The sequence below is a fragment of the Penicillium manginii genome (genome assembly GCF_028828005.1).
Source record: "Penicillium manginii strain IBT 31320 chromosome Unknown utg000001l:1.0-3466041.0:1.0-3467806.0, whole genome shotgun sequence".
Taxonomy (NCBI): Eukaryota; Fungi; Ascomycota; class Eurotiomycetes; order Eurotiales; family Aspergillaceae; genus Penicillium; species Penicillium manginii.
In genome coordinates, this window is record NW_026643102.1 from 2,669,817 (window position 1) to 2,689,529 (window position 19,713).

The window sequence follows — 19,713 nt, forward strand, 5'->3', positions numbered from 1 at the left end:
AAATAGGAGTCGGAATTGATAAGAGAGGAAATGGGGGGAAAGAATTGAGATCGACTGAAAGTTTTGACCATGTTGAAGTTGGAGTTGGGGAGGAAGTGGGGGGTTCACGAGGTTTCTTTGTTCAAGCGCCAATTCTTGAGCCTGGAACATTTCGAGTCCAGGCTGAGAGCCTGACCTTGCTAGGTATGATTTAGCATACTGGTCTTCAAGAGCTCAAGATGGCCATGGCCTTGGCTTCATTGTTTTGACAGCTTTGGACCTAGAAATCCCCGCTGCCAGTTTGAATGGCAGTAGTAGCATGCTATTTTATATACCTACCTAGATAACCGCCTCCAGCCTCCAGGGCTGACCTCGGGTTGAACAATTGTTCGAGTTTAGACTAAATATCCAAGACAGTACTATTAGTAGTAGTACTAGGTAGTACCGTGACCGTTCTACTCAGATGGAACTTGAATAGCAATTACAAGAGCTACATCCTACAATATTAGTGCTGGAGCCGAGTATTAAAAAGAACATGACAATCGGACTTTTGATGAAAATGTCCCAACCCCAAGATCTATGTGAAAACGGATATTTTTTGGTAGTAATTACTCGTCGCGATGCCATCGCGGTTCATCATACAGCTCTAGGCAGAGGTCCCTGAAGCCATCTACCGCGACAGAGCAATGTCGTCAATTCTCATGATCATCTTCACAGTCTCCGCAGCCAGCTCAATCGCGCTGGTGCTAACCAGCAGAGGCTGCAGAATGTTCTCCTCCGTGATATCATCCTTGACACCACCGCTGCGGATGCTGACTCCAGCATTGTACTGGCCCTGTGCGTGACGGTGGCGCAGCTCGGTGACAACCTTGATCGAGTTCAGACCGGCGTTCTCAGCCAGAGTGGTGGGGATGACCTCCATGGCATCCGCGAACGCCTTCCAGCAAATGGCCTCGGTACCAGTAAGCTCACGGGCACGCATGGCAAGAGTGTGAGCAACCTGGACCTCAGGAGCACCACCACCAGCAATCATGGCGCGCTTCTTGACGAGACAACGGATGACACAGAGGGCATCGTGGAGCGAACGCTCGGCCTCGTCGAGAATGAGGCGGTTGGCACCGCGGGCGACGATAGAGACGGTCTGGTTGACGGGGTTGACGGGGGCTTTGATACCAGTGATCTTGACGTAACGGGCACCGGAAGACTGGACCTCCTCGATAAGGTCAGCAGTACCGAGCTTGTCCTCAGTGAAGCTGTCGACGTTGGCGACGGGCTTGCAGCCAAGAGACTTGCACAGGAACTCGACCTCGTCACGCTCGATGTCCTTGATGGCGAGGATCTTAAGGCGAGAAAGGAAGTGCAGGGAGAGTTCGTTAACGGCGTCACGGAGGATGGACTTCTGGATCAGAAGCACGTTACACTTGGTCTTTTGAATCTTCTTGACCATGTTGAGCAGGTACTGGCGCTCCTCCTTCAGGATCTTGTCCATCTGGCGGTAGTCGTTGACAACGATTTGGTTCTCCATCTAAGAGGGGTCAGCTTTGCCATCCATACGATAGAAAGAACCCGAACGGGCCACATACATCAGGCTTGGGAGGGCTGAGCTGGAACTGGATGAGACCTATCCGAGCCTTCTCAATTCTTGTCGGGCCACCGCTGTTCTTGATTACGGGCTGGTTCAAGACCAGGCCATCGATCATCTCACTGTCTTCAATGGTACCGCCAACCTTCTTCACGATACGGATGTTGCGCAAGTCGACGTTCTCGGCGGTCTTGGGGTCGACAACCTTCAGGACGGAGTCCACGGCCATTGGGCCCAGGAGACCAGAGTGCTGGGAGACAATCTTGGAGGAGAGGGAGGTAGAGGCGGCTTGGATGAGGGTAGCGCGGTCGGTCAGGTTAATAGGGCGGGACATGTTGTGGAGGATCTCGACAGCGGCGTTGGCAGCGCGCTGGAAGGACTCGGAGATGACGGTGGGATGGATGCCCTTGGACAGCAGGCGATCAGCAGCACCGAGAAGGCTGCCAGCAATGACAACAACAGAGGTTGTACCATCACCAGCCTCAACATCCTGTGCAGCACTAAGATCGACCAGCATACGGGCAGCGGGGTGCATGACGCTCATATCCTTCAGCATGGTGTTTCCATCGTTGGTCTGCGGGGGGGTCAGTCGGAGGGGTCATCGGAGGATAGGCATGGAGATGGAATTGCGTACGATAATGGTGTTTCCCTTGGGGGTTTGGATCTGTGCCAGTATTAGAATCCCGTCGTTAATCAATGATTGTGGTGTGTACTTACCATCTTATCCATACCCCTGGGTCCCAAAGACTGTGATTCTCCGTTAGCCCCTCATCTCCGTATAATTTATAAATGTGAGCGATTTTGATAAGCGTACAGTTCGAATGGCATCGGCGACAGCTATTCAATGGTTAGACCAATCCTCACATCACATCTAGCATCAGTTTGACATACCTCTCGCGGCGAGAATGTTGGATGATCGCACGGCCATAGGCTTCTCCTTGTCCTGTCCGGGTCATTAGCACGGAGTCCACACAAACAGCCTTTTTTTTTCAGGGGCGCACCTTAAAGGTAGTGGGGGCAGCGCCTCCTGAGGACACTGCAGCTGCCATATTGAAGAATATTCAAAAAGCAGAAATGAAATGAACTGAAAGGTGGGAGTGAAGTCGGGGGAGATGGAGAACACACAGGAAATTCTGCGAGGTTCGGGGGGCGGTGATGAAGCTTGGCATTGATTAGTGAGTTCCGTTGCCGCTGAAGCTCGGCCACTACAGCTCTCTCTCTACTCTGCTCTACATCATCATCATCCAACTCCCCCCTCCAATTCCCCCAAACACTCGGAGTTCTCTCGATTTCGTATCTCGATCCTACCTGAATTCTCACATTCAGTCGCTTATCCGCTACACTCGACACTTTCCCAGCTTTCCCAGCCCGAGGCTGTCAACACATCACCATGCCTAGCGCGACAGGCCAGAACTGGGAGAAGTACCAGAAGAACTTCGCCGATGATGAGGAGCCCGAGAAGAAGATCACACCTCTCACAGATGAGTGAGTCGCACTTTGTTCAAGCAATCCGGCGATGCTGCCGAGCTCCGGTGATCATTGTGACTGACGTCTTTGGCAGTGACATTGCGGTACTTAAGACTTACGGAGCCGCTCCTTACGCCAACGCCCTCAAGAAACTCGAGAAGGATATCAAAGACAAACAAAACAGCGTCAACGAGAAGATTGGCGTGAAGGTAATTACTCTGCCTGCTACTTCGACCCCTTTGGTCCCCAGAACTCACCCGCGCACCAGGAATCCGACACAGGTCTTGCACCTCCACACCTTTGGGATGTCGCCGCCGACCGGCAACGAATGGCGGAAGAGCAGCCCTTGCAAGTAGCTCGCTGCACGAAGATTATTCAGGATGAGAAGGATGCCGACAAGAGTAAATATGTCATCAACGTCAAGCAGATCGCCAAGTTTGTCGTCAATCTAGGAGAACGTGTCAGTCCGACAGATATTGAAGAAGGCATGCGGGTCGGGTAAGTAATTCTCTATCATGATGAGTAGGTTGGAGGACAGATACTGACTATTGGTCCCAACAGTGTCGACAGGAATAAGTACCAGATTATGCTGCCTCTCCCTCCCAAGATCGACCCCAGCGTGACAATGATGACCGTCGAAGATAAGCCCGATGTTACATACGGCGATGTTGGTGGCTGCAAAGAGCAGATTGAGAAGCTACGAGAAGTTGTCGAGATGCCCTTGTTATCACCAGAGCGATTTGTGAACTTGGGTATCGACCCGCCCAAGGGTGCCCTCCTTTACGGCCCTCCCGGTACCGGAAAGACCCTCTGCGCTCGTGCCGTTGCCAACCGAACAGACGCAACATTCATTCGTGTTATTGGTAGCGAGCTGGTCCAAAAGTACGTTGGTGAGGGTGCTCGAATGGTGCGCGAGTTGTTCGAGATGGCACGCACTAAGAAGGCGTGCATCATCTTCTTCGACGAAATCGATGCTGTCGGTGGTGCTCGTTTCGATGACGGCGCCGGTGGTGATAACGAAGTGCAGCGTACCATGCTGGAACTCATTACCCAGTTGGATGGTTTCGACGCTCGTGGTAACATCAAGGTCATGTTTGCTACTAACCGACCTTCCACATTGGACCCCGCCCTGATGCGTCCTGGTCGTATCGACCGAAAGATCGAGTTCTCCCTCCCCGACGTCGAGGGCCGAGCCAACATTCTCCGAATTCACGCCAAGAGCATGTCCGTCGAGCGGGATATTCGATGGGAGCTGATTTCGCGCCTGTGCCCCAACGCTACTGGTGCCGAACTACGCAGTGTCGCGACTGAGGCTGGTATGTTTGCCATCCGTGCCCGAAGAAAGGTGGCCACCGAGAAGGATTTCCTGGCATCGGTGGAGAAGGTTATCAAGGGTAACCTGAAGTTCAACTCGACGGCGACGTACATGCAATACAACTAGAGCTTGGGAGATTGGTTCTTGCATGGAGCATGGCGGATAGGCTGTACGATCACTTCTAGTTATTGTCATTGTGAACGAATCTATAATCTACAATACTTTTCATTCCTGTAGTTCTTGTAACAGAGGACATGGGCGCCTATCTGTATTGGATGTTCTTCTGTGAAAAACCCCTCAGGTATCCCATGGCCTTTGTTCCTCTGAACCGCGGGCCAAATGATTGTATCGGCCATTGATCAGTTAGTCTGAATCAACGGAGACCTCGTTTCCACAGGGTTGCGAGAGAAAAAAAATTTTTACGGCTTGAGACCATGGTTTCCAAGGTCTAAGCCCGATAGATCCTATTTCAAGAGGAGGATAATGAGCCTTCAGTCGGAGTTTGATTTATCTAGCTAGTATAGCCTCCAGATTAATGGTGCACATACTAGTAGTAGTTTGATATACTACTAGTTGGTGGTTATGGAGTAGGTAATATGAATATTTTGTCTCTCGTACTAATAATCGACTCAATTACCATTCAAAAGAAGGGCATAGACACCTGTATTCACGTGTTATAGATCATAATTATACCCAAGATAGATATTGCTCACCTGCGAGTTTCCATTTTTTACCAAGAGACTCCATCGCACGTCTCATATCATTCAGCGCCTCCAAACTCTGACGGTGCCCGTCGATGTTATACCGATCGTAGAAATATTTGAAGGCAGGGTGTCCCCAGCACAAGAGAAACGGAGACGTTCTCTGGGTACTAGGATATTCGCCCCTGTTGTATATTCTTGACAAATTGAGACAAGTATGCGCTGATTTGCTCAATGGGTGGCTCGGGTCGTAAATGCTATCAGGTTCCCCATCGCCTGGTTCTCCAAATGAATAGAGTACAAATAACGCGCTAAAAAAAAAGTCAGACTTGAGACATACTAGCTGATCTTGGCACCGAATAATCACCTGTTTATAGTGCTGCGTGCAACACTGACTGCGACAAGCGATGTTTGCAGTTCAACTTCTAGTAACGTGGCTAAGGCGCTGATCGTGCGATAGAGCTGTGTCCGTCTCCCCCGTATTGACTGATCTCCAAATTTATGATCAGAAACTAATTGCAGTACTCGACCAACTAGATATGCGGCATGTACCAGCAGACGAAATGTCCCCATGTTGGAACTAGCTGGCGATAAAAGCGTCAAGTTGGCGTCAGGTGATGGGCTCTATAATTTGTTAGCATCGAGGCTCCAGGATGAGGTAACTCGGAGTCAAGTACTGATTGTTTCCATGAAGCATCGTCCGAAGGAAGTATGTGTGCTTCGTCTGGTTCTCGCAATAAAAGTGGGTGTTGTGGGCAGCCAAGAGCTATTATACTGGTAGTATTATTTAGCAACGTGACTGAGGAAATTAAGACAGAATTAACCAACCGCTCCATAACATACACAGACCACCATAGACGTCTTTTTTGTTCAAGATCTATCCAGTGGTTTGTATCTTTTTGTCCTAATTTTGCTTCTATCCCAAGAGCACCTAAATATCGAACACAGCCCCCCAGGGTTGTATACGCAGAGGGGAAAATACCATGTCCAAACTCATAGAGGAGAAGTAGAAGTAAAGCCTGAAGTAGTCTGATAGAGAGCGTACCGTATATCTCCATAGTCAGGAACGATGATTTAACAGCGAGATACTGCTTGTTTAATGGTTGGTTTTCGGGGAGAGCGTCTGAATTCAACTTGATGCATGCAAGCAAAAGCACATCTTCTGCACTCAGCTGGCTGCTTTCATTTAACAATATTGTATGAAGCTCATCGAGAGGGATAAATGGTATCCAGGAGTCCACAACATTGGTGAAATTAAAGACCCATTGTTCTTGCTTGGTTTGATTAGGGCCATAGATGTATTCCAAGATATCTGCACCAACAGCGTCGCTTTCCAGCGAAGGGGGCACCGGAACAGCTTGACTTGAGTCTCCCAAAAACATTGCTGCATTGAATCGAACCCTTTTCGCAACCTCGCTTTCATCTGCCAAGGGTGTGCCTGATACCATTGGCCGCGTAGTGCGGTTAGTATGGCCGTCAATACGATATTCACAGCGATCATGGGTTCTAGCTGAATATTAGAATAAATTTTTATAGCGAAGTTGGCTCCAGCAGACCTTAGGCAGTAGGAACATATCGGATATGCACGGTCGCATTTCTTCTTGCGAGCTCGGCAGTTTTTGCAGGCCAGGGGTGGTTTCATATTGGGCTAAGGGGACGAAAGTGGCCTTACTAAGTAGTTCGTACTGTTCCACCTTGATAGCCCGGAGTTGATTGAACTGCCAGACACCTTAGTCGCGTCACATCAAGGACAACCCTTCAGACTTTCGAATTGTCATCTCCGGGGTGGGCCGTGTCTATCCTGTCTCATTCTCGATGGTGGCACGCAGGGCGGTCAAGCTGGTTGGTTGGTAGTACATTACGCGCTTGAGAGAGCCGATTCCCAGGATACTTTGTGATGTTTCAATATTCCGATAATATTACGCTTCAAAGGCATGTCATAGCACTGCATTTGAGTCTGCAAGAAAATCAGATTTGATATGCCCAGATTTACTGTCAAAATATGCTACTAGTAACAAACACCACTAGGAGACTCCACCCTATCCGCCATTTCAAGTTATTATATACAAACTACTAGTACTACTAGTAGTAGTATTCAATTCTCTTCAAGTCCCAAACCCGTCATATTATCTCCCACGGCTGGTCAAAGTCACCCGGGCGTACGACACACTTTTTCTCTTTGGTCCTAATCGAGAAAATGGCACGCTTCGTTTCTGTCCTATCTACTCCGAGTCCACTTCACTAATTCCCACGGCGGTCCACCTGAAGACGAATTCCTGGCAAACGGCAGGGTTGACCAAGCTATCAATTGAAATTTTGAACGTTCAAAAGAGTGGGATGAAAGTTTTACGACATGTAGCGCATTCCATTGACCCATTCGAACCCAGAGCACATTCTTTGAATCTAAGCCTGCGGCAACATCGGAAGACGGGAAACATTTGGAATAGTATATGATGAAAAAATCTAGTAGAAAACCCATTATTTCTCAGTAGTAAATCATTTGAGGGGTTAACTGTCCATTATACACTACTAGTAGTATGTAGTTGCATATCTATAATTAAAGATCACTGCGACATTCTATTCGGTCAACATTAAAATCTCCTCTCTTCGTACCACGCTCTCATCATATCAGCATTGATGCTACTAGGAACAAGTTGGTCTAGAGTATTGCTAATACCCCTTGTTATAGTCGGATAGAATCATGGGTGAGAAGGCCTCTCGGCAGTCAACCCTTTGGAGGTATCCAAAAGCTTTACAGCGGGGATATCGCTTGCATTTTCAGAGCTAGCTTCAACAACCTCGACCCAGGCGGCCATATCCACAGGCTCTCGGATACGATTATATGCCCATGTTTCTTGGAGAAGGTCTTCACGGACTCTCCAGGATCTTTCCACTATGCGTGGACTGGTTTCACAGTGTGGCGGCATGATTGAATTCCTACAATTTCAAGGACTATCATGGCGACGTCCTCGGATTTTCCATCTACTAACTATATACTACATACTACACTCATTTTTTGCGCCTTTATACCATATCAACCAACTTGAAATTCAAATGGTGTGCATACGTATTGAATCGCTCTTTCCATTCACTCCAGGGCTACTCCCGTGTTCCTTCCATTCCAAGGTTCACTGCGCGTGAACTTGAATGAACCTTGGAATAAAAATGAAAGGCACGAGCGAACGCAAATAAAAAAAATAGATATATAGGTGGGGGACTCTACTGGTATGTAATATTTATAAAGAATATCATGACATACCTGGGTATTTTCAATCCTCTGAATAACCTTGGAAGTGGATGAATGTAAGCCCGGGGTAGGCTAATGTAGTCTCTGCGTCTATTTTCCACCTGAGCAGACTTGAATCCTGACCACCTTGAGGCAGGTCATGGTGCTGTAGAGTCTCCTGAACTAGGAAGAGTCAGTGACCGGGCCGTCGCGTCAATTTTGTGGCGATCAACATTACTTGATCTTGTTCAGAAAGCTGCCATTTGGCGTTCGTCCCAACATCACCATTCGCGTGACATCTCCTGCGCTCTCCATCAATAATAACTCTGTTACCAGCGGGCGTGATCATGGATAAAGTGAGAGCTTCTTGTTCGGAGTGTAGTTGATTTCACTGTCGTGCAAGGCGCCCGGGCGTGTGGCAACAATTTCCACGCTGCAAAACTATATCACACGTTTATACCTAGGTATTAGCGCGTTTTGCGGTGCTCGGGCATATGCGATACTTCTGAAATTAATAATAATTGTTAGTAGTTGAGATATACGCAGACAAAACAATGTGTATTCAAAAGGCTTACCATAGTCAACATGGACAAAGGCTCGAGCAAAGCCTTCGACCGTCTCGAGCTTGTCTTGTAGCTCTTGCGCGATATCATGGACCTCGCGAAGGCTACGATCAGGGTCCATGACAATGTCCACCTCGACAAACAACTCCTCACCCCAATGATATGCATGGACCGAATCCACCTGCAATATCAAATCCGAATGACGAAGAGTAATGAACACGATTTCCTGCACTACGCTGGGCTCAGCTCCTACTCCGCAGAGCTCCAGGAACTCCGAACGAACAGTGCCAACCCAGGTGGCGATGATGACCAAGGCGATGAACATGGCACCGGCCGGATCAACCCACCATTTCAACTTGGCACCAGCCGCAGATGTAAAAATAGCAAATCCATACTCGAAACAGTCGTTACGATTGTCCTCCCAAAGCATCTGCAATTGACTACTATGCTTCCGAAAGATGAAGCAGTAGACAGCCAAGAAGAGCTTGATGCCGAATCCGCACGCGGCGGCAATAATGGCTGCCACGTGGAATGTGCCAAGCTCGTGTTCGGGACTTGCCAGCGCGCGGATCGACTCAACGACCAGCACCAGAGAAACGGCCATCAGGGCAAATGCGAAGCAGATGTTACCGGCATTACAAAGTCTGCTTGCGCCCGCTGGCCACCGGGTCGAATGGTTGAGCTTCTTGGATTTTCTGTGAAGGTAGTCGAGACCGATATTGCTCACTGCCTCGCAGCAGCTCTCTGCCATGGTAACGAAGAGTGACAGTGAGCGTGTCGTCGCAGCTGCATATATTTGCAGTGCTGCGACGAGTATAGTGCCATATATGGAAGTATAGATGGCAGCTTTGATATGAAAAGCTGACGTGCTTGGTTCATCGTCTAATAGTCGTGCTGCAGTTGGATCCTCCGCCACTTGGATGAGTCGGTTGATATGATCGTTTTGTATTGTGTGGTAGGCATTTGCTTTGCGAATTCTCCGATGGATCTGGTTTCTCCATGCTGGTGCGTCTGACGGACTAACGAGGGATCCGCGCAGCCGCTCAAGCTCGATATCGTTTGTCATGGGGTATGTCTCCCGGCGAGTGTCAATCAGGGCTGGGCAACGAGCGAATGGAGGTTGAAAGGGGTTGTGAAGACTTCTTACGCAAGGAAAGAAGCATAACTGTGCCAAGTCGGCAGGAGCTTCTATTATCCGTCCCACGGGGGTTTCCTGTTGATGATTACTCGATTAGCTCACCCAGGGTAGTCCCGCGTATTGGATACGTCTGAATCGTGATTGGTACAAGACCTGCACAATGTGGAGCTGAGGCCTTGACACCAGGAGGTGGGTCCTTTATAAGATTCAATGACAGATTTCCCAAGCTAGTTAGAGGTCCAGCTAGAGAAGATCTCAATGAAGAGAATATGATAAATAAGAAATAGGATTTCCCGAAATTTTTTAATGCGGGATCATGTGACAGGGCACTGGAGTGAGTTGCATTTCTGGGCGGCATGGTTACCGAATTAACGCTTAATATGGGATCGAATCCACCATCTCTTTCGCATCGTGAACATTGTTATTTACTGGTTGTAGCAAGCTTCCGATATAGTTACTTTTCTCCCTCCTTCCTTAATCTTAATTTTAATTTATTTCTTTTGCATTTTTGGTAGATGGCGATTGAGGATAATGTGCCTGCAAAGAATGCGCCGGCCGATATTGGCGGGAGATGTTCATCGATGTTGCCGGGTGAGAGGAGCCTGTGTCGGCTGAGTTGACAGCCTATGCATACCTAGGTATGTAGTGTGTATTCGCACTCGCTGTGTAGCTGCATTGCCTCTTCGAAAAGTCGGACTCATCAATCACCTTGGAAGTGTATAGTTCAGATTGGTAACACTACATTAGGTTAGAGCTTGCCAAGACTGTTTCACCCGAGGTTGTGGGATTCCAAGTGGCAGCCTCGGAGTTTAGGCAGAACTTCAACTTGGACTGCATCGATCGCGCTTTCCCAATTGGGTAGATCTCCAACCCCGTACCCAGCAGTAACTAGTTATACCCGTACCGTACCCAGGTAATTGGAGAGAGTAGATCTTATAGTAGTAATACTATAGTCCGTAAACACAATGTGTGTTTAATTAACACTTAATATTTGACAACCCATGCAGTGCAGAAATGGTAGAACTATAGGCTATAGGCTTTATGCTATATAGTATCTACTAACTCATAGCCGGGATTTCCCCGACCTCTTCCGACAGCCGGCAAAACGAAAAGCGGATCACGTGCCTGGGCATGCTCTGGGGCATTGAGGTGACCATTCCCTGGACGGTGATTGGCCTCGGTCCGACTGCTCGGCAGCTGCACCAACGCAACCCGGGTTAGTCAGCGACAAACTGCCAACCGTGATCCCGAACAGGACTTCCAGGAAGGAGTCTCCCCTTCCAATCCTCTCCGCTCTAGCTAATTCCACCCCCCATCCGGTGTCTCTATATTGTCAGGGTAATTGGAGGTCATCTCTATTTTTTCCTGTCATAATGAGTTCCATCAGCCTGCGGAGCCTTGCTCCCGCCTCCAAGGTTGGTCATCCGCGCGATCTTTTTCGGCCCGAGTGCGCAACTTGAAGACTAACTTGGTCCCGTCGATATACAGGTCTCCCGTGTCTTGAGAGATCAGAGACGTCTCTTCTCCTCCTCGCGCCCCGCCGGTACGCCATTGAACCCATCCCGTCCTCTTCCGCCTCGTCTGGCATCCTAGCTAACACCTTTTTCCCACTCCCATCAGCCCGTATCTGGACCAACGGACCTCTGCGCGCCAAGGAGAACACCAGCTACCTCGCCGAGAAGTATCCGATCATTGTAAGCCGCCATTGCCACAAGAACACCAGATTGTATCGCCATTGAAACAACATCTAACCGGAATCAGGATCACGAGTACGATGCCGTCGTTGTCGGTGCCGGTGGTGCCGGTCTGCGCGCTGCCTTCGGTCTTGCCGAGGCTGGCTTCAAAACCGCCTGTGTGTCCAAGCTGTTCCCTACCAGAAGTCACACTGTCGCCGCCCAGGGTGGTATCAACGCTGCTCTCGGAAAGTACGTCAACCCTACCCAATCGACACCGTAAGCACTGCACGTGCCGAGCTGGAACTAACTGGACCTCTATAGCATGCACGAGGATGACTGGAGATGGCACATGTACGATACCGTGAAGGGTTCGGATTGGCTCGGTGACCAGGATGCGATTCACTACATGACCCGTGAGGCTCCCGCCTCCGTCCGCGAACTGGAGGGCTACGGTTGCCCCTTCTCCCGTACCGAGGATGGCCGTATCTACCAGCGTGCCTTCGGTGGTCAGTCCAAGGACTTCGGCAAGGGTGGCCAGGCCTACCGTTGCTGCGCTGCCGCTGACCGTACCGGTCACGCTCTGCTGCACACTCTCTACGGACAGTCTCTGCGCCACAACACCAACTACTTCATCGAGTACTTCGCTCTCGATCTCCTGATGGAGGACGGCGAGTGCCGCGGTATCATCGCCTACAACCAGGAGGACGGTACCCTGCACCGCTTCAAGGCCCACCAGACCGTTCTGGCCACTGGTGGATACGGACGTGCCTACTTCTCCTGCACTTCCGCCCACACTTGCACTGGTGACGGTATGGCCATGGCTGCCCGTGCTGGTCTCCCCAACCAGGATCTGGAGTTCGTCCAGTTCCACCCTACTGGTATCTACGGTGCTGGCTGCCTGATCACCGAGGGTTCCCGTGGCGAGGGTGGTTACCTGCTCAACTCCGAGGGTGAGCGTTTCATGGAGCGTTACGCTCCCACCGCCAAGGATCTGGCATCCCGTGACGTCGTGTCTCGTTCCATGACCCTTGAGATCCGCGAGGGCCGTGGTGTCGGTCCCGAGAAGGACCACATCTACCTGCAGCTGAGCCACTTGCCCGCCGAGCTGCTCCACGAGCGTCTGCCCGGTATCTCTGAGACCGCCTCTATTTTCGCCGGTGTCGATGTCACCAAGCAGCCCATCCCCGTCCTGCCCACCGTCCACTACAACATGGGTGGTATCCCCACCAAGTACACCGGTGAGGTCTTGACTGTTGATGAGCAGGGTAACGACAAGGTTGTCCCTGGTCTGTTCGCTTGCGGTGAGGCCGCTTCCGTCTCCGTCCACGGTGCCAACCGTCTGGGTGCCAACTCCCTGCTCGATCTGATCGTCTTCGGTCGTGCCGTTTCCCACCGTGTCCGCGACATCTCCACCCCCGGCAAGCCCCACAAGGAGCTGTCCTCCGACGCCGGTGCCCAGTCCATCAAGGATCTTGACTTTGTCCGCAACGCCGATGGCCCCAAGTCCACCAACGATATCCGTCTGGCCATGCAGAAGGCCATGCAGAGCGATGTCTCTGTCTTCCGTACCCAGGAGTCCCTGGATGATGGTGTCAAGCGTGTCAACGAGATTGACACCTGGTACGACCAGGTCGGCACCAAGGACCGCTCCATGATCTGGAACACCGACCTTGTTGAGACTCTCGAGCTCCGCAACCTGCTGACTTGCGCGTAAGTTTCATCTCATATTACTCCAATGTCGATACTTTATGCTAACTTTTCTACAGTACCCAAACCGCCCTGGCTGCCTCCAACCGTAAGGAGTCCCGTGGTGCTCACGCCCGTGAGGACTTCCCCGACCGTGATGACGAGAACTGGATGAAGCACACTCTCACATGGCAGAAGAAGCCCCACGGTGACGTCGAGCTCGGCTACCGTGCTGTTGAGTCTGGTACTCTGGATGAGAACGAGTGCAAGCCCGTTCCTCCCTTCAAGCGTACTTACTAAGCTCTTTTTGAGAGGAGTGCGGTCCGTTTGGGGATCGCGTTGGAAGAATACCACGGATTTGTTTCCGATGCTAATTGAGCAACACACCACCCCGGGCTTGTGCCTTATTTGGGGGTGATCGTGAAAACAGCTCGTGGCGTCGATGGGAGTCCACGAAAAGAGCATGTTTTCTATTTAACTTGTGTTACTTACCATACTGTATAGCCATATTTCTTTTTTTTGTTATCTGACGGCGAAGAGTCGGTGTACTGAGTGTTTTATTTTCTCAGTTGTCTCATATCACTGAATTTCTTTTTTGTTCATCTTGAGTCCTTGTAGCAGGCATTGCCTTTACATTACTTTTCCTGTCTTGCGTTTAAATCCCCACGCTACCGGTTTAGAAGGGTGGCGTAATAACAAAGAGATCGCTTGTCTGACATGTTCTCACAGCCCCGATGGCGACGCTCTTTCTCGGTGTGAGTCTTCATCGATCTAGCATTGCCACATTAAGCCCGCCTGTTCTTAAGTTGGTCACGACTATACAGGGATGCAAGCCCACAAAGACTGTTCTCGAACGAACCATTGATCATGATTGGTTTCCTGCCTCTGGACTGCGGAGTTTCACCTGGGCATAGAACGACATTAAAGAATGTGCTTTCTTTGAATCTTTCAAGAGCCCAGGGCATTCAAAGTGTCATCAATATCTCTCGAGCCATGGCCAACGCAAGCCGTCGATCCGTCTTCTTTCTTGCCCATTCTCGATAAACCCACCGAGCACAGATTTGCTACGCTTGCTGCGGATTTCATATGATACCCTCGATGCTCGTCGTTTAGCGCTTCCACGGCCGAACTCTTCTTTTAGTATACTGGGCTTGCAGCAAGCAGGTAGAAGCTGTACCGACAGCAAACAGTGGTATGTCTGTAGCAAAGGGCCATATACAGGATGTTGCTCAGTTGATCCTTGTACCGACGGTGTCTGCCCGGACGAAGACTCAACCACCACCGCCACCACCAACAATGTCACTACAACCTCGACGGAATCTAAATCGACCTATACGACATCAAAGTCAACATCGACGGCTCTTTCAACCTCGGAGACTACCACTTCATTAGAAGAGACGACTTCTAGCTCCAGTTCTGAGACTACGTCAGAGGCCACCCCAGATACAACTTCAGAGACCATTGCAGATGTTACTTCTAACACTGCGAGTGCCAGTATGCCATCCACGAGCACCAGCACCGCATCTTCAACATCTTCAACCAAATCTGCAGAATCTACAACCGCTTTGACGTCTGTGGCCGGCGCAAGCCAGACAGCAATAAGCACTTCGTCCAGCCATAAAAGTAATGCTGGTATTATAGGCGGCGTTGTGGGCGCGGTGATCGCTGCAATCCTCCTCGCTATATTTCTGTGCTTCTGCATCAAGCGACGTCGTGCAAAAGTCAAAAACACGGTACATCGCTCAGTCTCGAGGCAGTCCCTTCGAGCTCAAGATCACACTCCCACTACAAAGAAAAGTCCCTCGTCATCCGCAACGGGACTGGTAGCAACGGCTAAAGAAAGCCAACACCCAGCCGGTAAGCATAAATTCCCCAGGGCATCAAACTCTCTACGCACAACTCAACTAACGAAACAATATCAGCCTCCCCAGCTTCAAACACAGACGTAACAATATCAAGTCTCGGAAACGACATTTATAACGACTACCCTACAGGACAGCCCTCAAGCCTCTCACTCCTAACTCTCTCGACACTATCAACCTATAACAACAGCCCAACCCCACCCTCAAAATCCAGCACAAGCCTCGCACCACTCATAATCCCCACCAAAACATCTCAACCCCATCCACATCATCCTCCAACCCCACAAGCAGTCAACTACGTCCCCGAGCTCTCCGACACAGGCTTCCGCCGTCAAAGAGCAGAACTACCCGCGCAACCGCAGTCGGAACTAATCAGTCAGCAATGGAACCACATGAATGCTAGCGCGCTTCTATCTGGCCAGCAATTACACGGGGGCCCGAGAGGAGCTTCAGGATATACAGGAAAATATCACCACGCACCAGACGCAGCGAATTCCGAAACGGACTTAATAACACGGACCACGGCGCGGAAGGTCGTAACGAGAGACGGCGTCATTATGGGCGCAAATCTAGATCGAATGTCGAGTATCGATGAAGTTGATGCCGAGACTCCGTCTCAAAGTTCAACTCCCACTGCAACTCCCCGTAGTGCGAAGACGAGCTTGAAGTTCGGTGGGAGATATAAGAAGTCCAGTCGCGGTGGTACGCCTGTTCGGAGTGCAGTTTCAGGCCTGGTTTCGAGCGCAAGTACTCCCAATCAACATGTTATGAGCTTTATGGAGTACGATGCGCCTTCTGAGATGGTTGAGCTTAGGGGGTAGAGGGAGGAGAATGGATGTACATCCGGCCTTTGGGGGATGTCTAGGTTCGGACTCGGAGTCTGAGATGCAAAGTCGAGACCAGATTCGAAGACATTTGAAGGCTCTGGACTCGCGGGACTGTCACGGGGGCGTGGAGATGGATGTGTTTACTGAAGGGCACGTTGGGAGCAGGATTTCGGGAGCCAGTGATATACTGCCTGCCTATGAGTCTGGAGGCTTTTATGAGTATCATGACCGACGTGGGTCGGGTTCTTCTGGGTGGAAGAAAGTTAAGGAGGATGGTTGATGGGCTTACCTCCGAGGTTAAGCTTCAGGATTTACTGCAGAAATCAGCGAATCTCTCTGATTTCGTCAAGTTACATTACTTGGGTCATCTTCTATAATATCTCTTTGTATTTTCCCTACTCACTACTGTTCAAAATCATCAACAAATACTGTAATAAGCCGATATTATCTATCTCGAATATGACAATCACAGCTAGGCTGCGAAATCGGGTGAGATTAAGTACTGCTAGTAGTGATAACTCGTTGTGCATATAGCAATCCCCGTTTAGTACGCCTGCTCCTGAGAACTCGGGATGCTTTCGAGATACTAGTATTTTGCCCAATCTACCAGGGGAAACCAATTGAACAACAGAGATTGACATGGATCTATACCTGAGCCCCTCTTAGTGCACACCATGCGAGGCTATGTAACCTCTTGCCAGGGTCTGTTTTAGTGCCGGTAATGTTACAGTATGGGACTAGTCAAGCCAAACGTGAAATTCTATGCCCCCACGCATCCCCGCCGGAGTTTGATTCGGCGGTGGCAGGGGCTAAAGCCATAAAAGCAAGCGATATGCCTATCTTTGAACCCTCTGAGGTGCCGACTAACCGATGCCGCTTTGAGCCTTATCTCTTGACAGGAATTGGCGGTGGCGGAGCGTTGTTGAGTTAAACCATTACTGATAATATTGTAGAGACGTATACAGTGCAGTGCACTGAAGCTTCCGCTCAGCTTCTTACAAACGAATTTTACGATGAACCTCGTCTCCAATCATCAGTCTGTCTAGAGATATCTCAGGTATACTTTAACTGTTGGCTCTCCGCCTAAGAATTTCGTAAGAGCTATCTGCTCATTCTGACTGCCGCCATGCTCGAGTATCCTCTTTCGATATTTGAGACCGACTTCCTGACTCATTGGATCAGCATGAAAGTTCGACCACCACATGTTGGCTGCCAATATGCGGGTGCTAGATTGGAAGGAAAGTTAGCAATTTAATAGATATCACACAGAGATATAGAAAAACTTACTACAAGTAGGAATAGTAGTTCGCTTCTTGACCCCAAATATAATGAGGTGTCGTCGCATACCCATGCCCCCATTGATAACCATCATCTGGGCCTTGCAGAAGGCTTGTCCTTTGCAAAAGAGAGTTATAAATTTCGGCAATGTCCATCGACTTAATGGCTTCATGGGAGTCTGGACAGTGAATCTTCAAGTCAAAGTTGCTGAACGCGACCTGTCTCATGGTCAAAATGCCCTGATTTATCGACCTTGTCTCGACGAGACTTTCCACGAGGCGTCGAGGGATTTCCTTCGTTGCGCGAGTCGGATGGTTCATAGAAGTGTCGCCCTCATAATCTCCATCAACATCCCGGGATACATAGCTATAATGACAGCTGAGTCGCTGAAGACACTCAGGCACCCAACACCAATATTCTAGCAACTGGCTTGGCGCTTCAACAAAATCTGCAACTGTTCTGTGCCCGTGAAATGTTGCGTACTTGGACCTTCCCAAGAGGTCATGAAAGGCTAAAGCGTGGATTGTCAGTGAGATTCAGAAAGAACACGGGAATTACAACACTTCTCACCATGGCCTAGCTCGTGGAAGAGGGTGATAACCTCGTGATGCTTTAAAAGCGCTGGCTTGTCATGCAAGGGGTGTGCCACATTGCACACCAAAGCTGTACAGACCAAAGGTGGATCCATGCCCACTGGAACAGAGTAGGACTATTGAAGGCAGGTATTAGCAACTTTGCAAGAAGACAAAATCGTTTTGTTCAACTTAAAGTTTCGGCAAAACCTCACATACAGGAAATATGTTGAAATTTGCCGCGTGATTGAATTTCCCTTCACGAAGAAAAATATCTAAATAAAGAAAACCAAAAAAGGTAGATGAAATTCTGTCGTGTACACTGAAGACCTTCACCTCTGGGTGCCAGATATGATCACCTCGATTGCACTTCAAATTTTGAATCTCCAAGCCGAATATTGATTCAAAGACACTGAGCATATGCCGAATCGTGACTTTGGCAGGAAAATACTCTGCAATCAAATCATGATCGACCTGGTAATTGTCTCGTAACATCTTGTCGTGATGATAGTCAAAATCCCAAAGATAGAAGGGGCTCCCGGGGGGGATCTTTAGCGTGCTGCAATGCCTCCAGCTCGGCCTGGGCAATAGGGGACAATTGCACTGAAAGTTCTTCTAGCATATCCTCAACTTGCTGGGGAGATTTCAACAATTTAGACCGGGCTTGTTGATGGGCATATGATTCAAAGCCAAGCAAACGAGCGCCTTCATCTCGAAGAATGACAATCTCTTGAAAGATCTTGATATTTTCGGGAAATATCCTTTGGCTTCGAAGAAAAACCTCCTTTCGGGTTTCAGATCGAACACAGTTAGAGAGGACCGCATTCACGTAGGTCTTTTTTAGCGGTACACCCCTTCGGCCGCTTGATGTGCACAGGGGAAATGCATGGATCTTGTCGGCACCAAGTCCCTCCAAATCTCTCTCTTCCTTCCACATATACCCAGGATCCAAGCTAAGATTCTCCGTGAAGGCAACTCGAAGCTCAACAAGTTGCTTAGAAATCTCGCGAGACCGCTTTTTGTCCTCCCCCTTTAGGCCAAGACCATTATCCATAAAAGTCGAATGAACCTTTGAGAGAAACTTTCGGTCTTCAATTTCCATTTGACTCACATCACACTTCTCATACACAGCATCTACCAATGCAAACAACTTTTCGTCCTGAAAAAGCTCCAAATATGCCGTGTCGACCACACTCACGGCGACAGAGGATGCTTGACGTAACTCCAACGAGGGCGAAACAGCCTGAAAGAATGCCAGAAATTGGACTTTGCTCTTAATATCATTGTCGATAATGGCCATCGATAAGACGACATTTTCAAATGTCGCGTCTCGTGGCGAGACCTTATCGAGAAGTTGCTTTGTCGCTGTCTGAATCCCTTCGATCAAATCCACCGCCATGTGGGTGAGTTGCGATGCACTGACACGGAAAGAAGGCAGTTCTGGTCTTGATGTATCCATTTTTTAAACGTTGGAAAGTCACAGAAATGCGATACATGAACACTGTGCGAATATTCGTAAAAAGTCAGAGAATAAGCTGAAGTGGAGTGTATAGAACATCAGACGGTTATGCCGACGCAAATTCTTGTAGCCTTCAAGTTTGACGACTGCTCCTATGTGGCAGGGCGTCGGTCCCTGGAAAGACCCGAACAACCCCCTCGAATTGTCTGTCCTGTGTACCATTGTAACCGTGTCATCGTTTCTTTGTAACGCCATCGTCAGAGATAATATCCTGACAATACCATTTCCATCTCAAATACAAGCGCCAGCATCGCGTTTCTTATTATACTAATCATCCATCATAATGCTATAGTATGCAACAAACACTTTCATAATCTTCAAA

The 19,713-nt window shown here is 49.3% G+C and overlaps 9 protein-coding genes across 9 annotated transcripts; 3 read left to right on the forward strand and 6 right to left on the reverse strand.

The window, feature by feature from the left end:
• Positions 1-649: 649 nt before the first annotated feature.
• Positions 650-2,610, reverse strand: N7533_000966 (chaperonin-containing T-complex subunit CCT4; the record flags this gene model as incomplete). The annotated part of the gene is made up of 7 exons (XM_057097616.1): positions 650-1,504; positions 1,563-2,135; positions 2,196-2,225; positions 2,279-2,308; positions 2,376-2,398; positions 2,453-2,504; positions 2,563-2,610. 7 exons carry the CDS (start codon positions 2,608-2,610, stop codon positions 650-652), a joined length of 1,611 nt encoding a protein of 536 aa, XP_056966109.1.
• Positions 2,611-2,951: 341 nt separating this feature from the next.
• Positions 2,952-4,469, forward strand: rpt1 (proteasome regulatory particle base subunit RPT1; the record flags this gene model as incomplete). The annotated part of the gene is made up of 4 exons (XM_057097617.1): positions 2,952-3,046; positions 3,123-3,237; positions 3,297-3,526; positions 3,590-4,469. 4 exons carry the CDS (start codon positions 2,952-2,954, stop codon positions 4,467-4,469), a joined length of 1,320 nt encoding a protein of 439 aa, XP_056966110.1.
• Positions 4,470-5,975: 1,506 nt separating this feature from the next.
• N7533_000968 (transcription factor domain-containing protein) lies at positions 5,976-6,426 on the reverse strand (the record flags this gene model as incomplete). The annotated part of the gene is given in 2 exon segments (XM_057097618.1): positions 5,976-6,073; positions 6,090-6,426. 2 exon segments carry the CDS (start codon positions 6,424-6,426, stop codon positions 5,976-5,978), a joined length of 435 nt encoding a protein of 144 aa, XP_056966111.1.
• Positions 6,427-7,743: 1,317 nt separating this feature from the next.
• N7533_000969 (uncharacterized protein) lies at positions 7,744-7,971 on the reverse strand (the record flags this gene model as incomplete). The annotated part of the gene is made up of 1 exon (XM_057097619.1): positions 7,744-7,971. The coding sequence occupies one exon, from the start codon at positions 7,969-7,971 to the stop codon at positions 7,744-7,746; it is 228 nt and encodes a 75-aa protein (XP_056966112.1).
• Positions 7,972-8,737: 766 nt separating this feature from the next.
• Positions 8,738-9,899, reverse strand: N7533_000970 (cation diffusion facilitator family transporter; the record flags this gene model as incomplete). Its single annotated transcript, XM_057097620.1, has 2 exons — positions 8,738-8,775; positions 8,846-9,899. The coding sequence occupies 2 exons, from the start codon at positions 9,897-9,899 to the stop codon at positions 8,738-8,740; spliced, it is 1,092 nt and encodes a 363-aa protein (XP_056966113.1).
• A 1,445-nt stretch (positions 9,900-11,344) lies between these two features.
• N7533_000971 (succinate dehydrogenase [ubiquinone] flavoprotein subunit) lies at positions 11,345-13,633 on the forward strand (the record flags this gene model as incomplete). Its single annotated transcript, XM_057097621.1, has 5 exons — positions 11,345-11,386; positions 11,486-11,665; positions 11,733-11,896; positions 11,969-13,357; positions 13,414-13,633. 5 exons carry the CDS (start codon positions 11,345-11,347, stop codon positions 13,631-13,633), a joined length of 1,995 nt encoding a protein of 664 aa, XP_056966114.1.
• A 1,196-nt stretch (positions 13,634-14,829) lies between these two features.
• N7533_000972 (uncharacterized protein) lies at positions 14,830-16,016 on the forward strand (the record flags this gene model as incomplete). Its single annotated transcript, XM_057097622.1, has 2 exons — positions 14,830-15,190; positions 15,256-16,016. The coding sequence occupies 2 exons, from the start codon at positions 14,830-14,832 to the stop codon at positions 16,014-16,016; spliced, it is 1,122 nt and encodes a 373-aa protein (XP_056966115.1).
• Positions 16,017-17,064: 1,048 nt separating this feature from the next.
• N7533_000973 (uncharacterized protein) lies at positions 17,065-18,367 on the reverse strand (the record flags this gene model as incomplete). Its single annotated transcript, XM_057097623.1, has 4 exons — positions 17,065-17,248; positions 17,310-17,811; positions 17,871-18,009; positions 18,092-18,367. The coding sequence occupies 4 exons, from the start codon at positions 18,365-18,367 to the stop codon at positions 17,065-17,067; spliced, it is 1,101 nt and encodes a 366-aa protein (XP_056966116.1).
• A 16-nt stretch (positions 18,368-18,383) lies between these two features.
• Positions 18,384-19,331, reverse strand: N7533_000974 (uncharacterized protein; the record flags this gene model as incomplete). Its single annotated transcript, XM_057097624.1, has 1 exon — positions 18,384-19,331. One exon carries the CDS (start codon positions 19,329-19,331, stop codon positions 18,384-18,386), a length of 948 nt encoding a protein of 315 aa, XP_056966117.1.
• Positions 19,332-19,713: the final 382 nt, after the last annotated feature.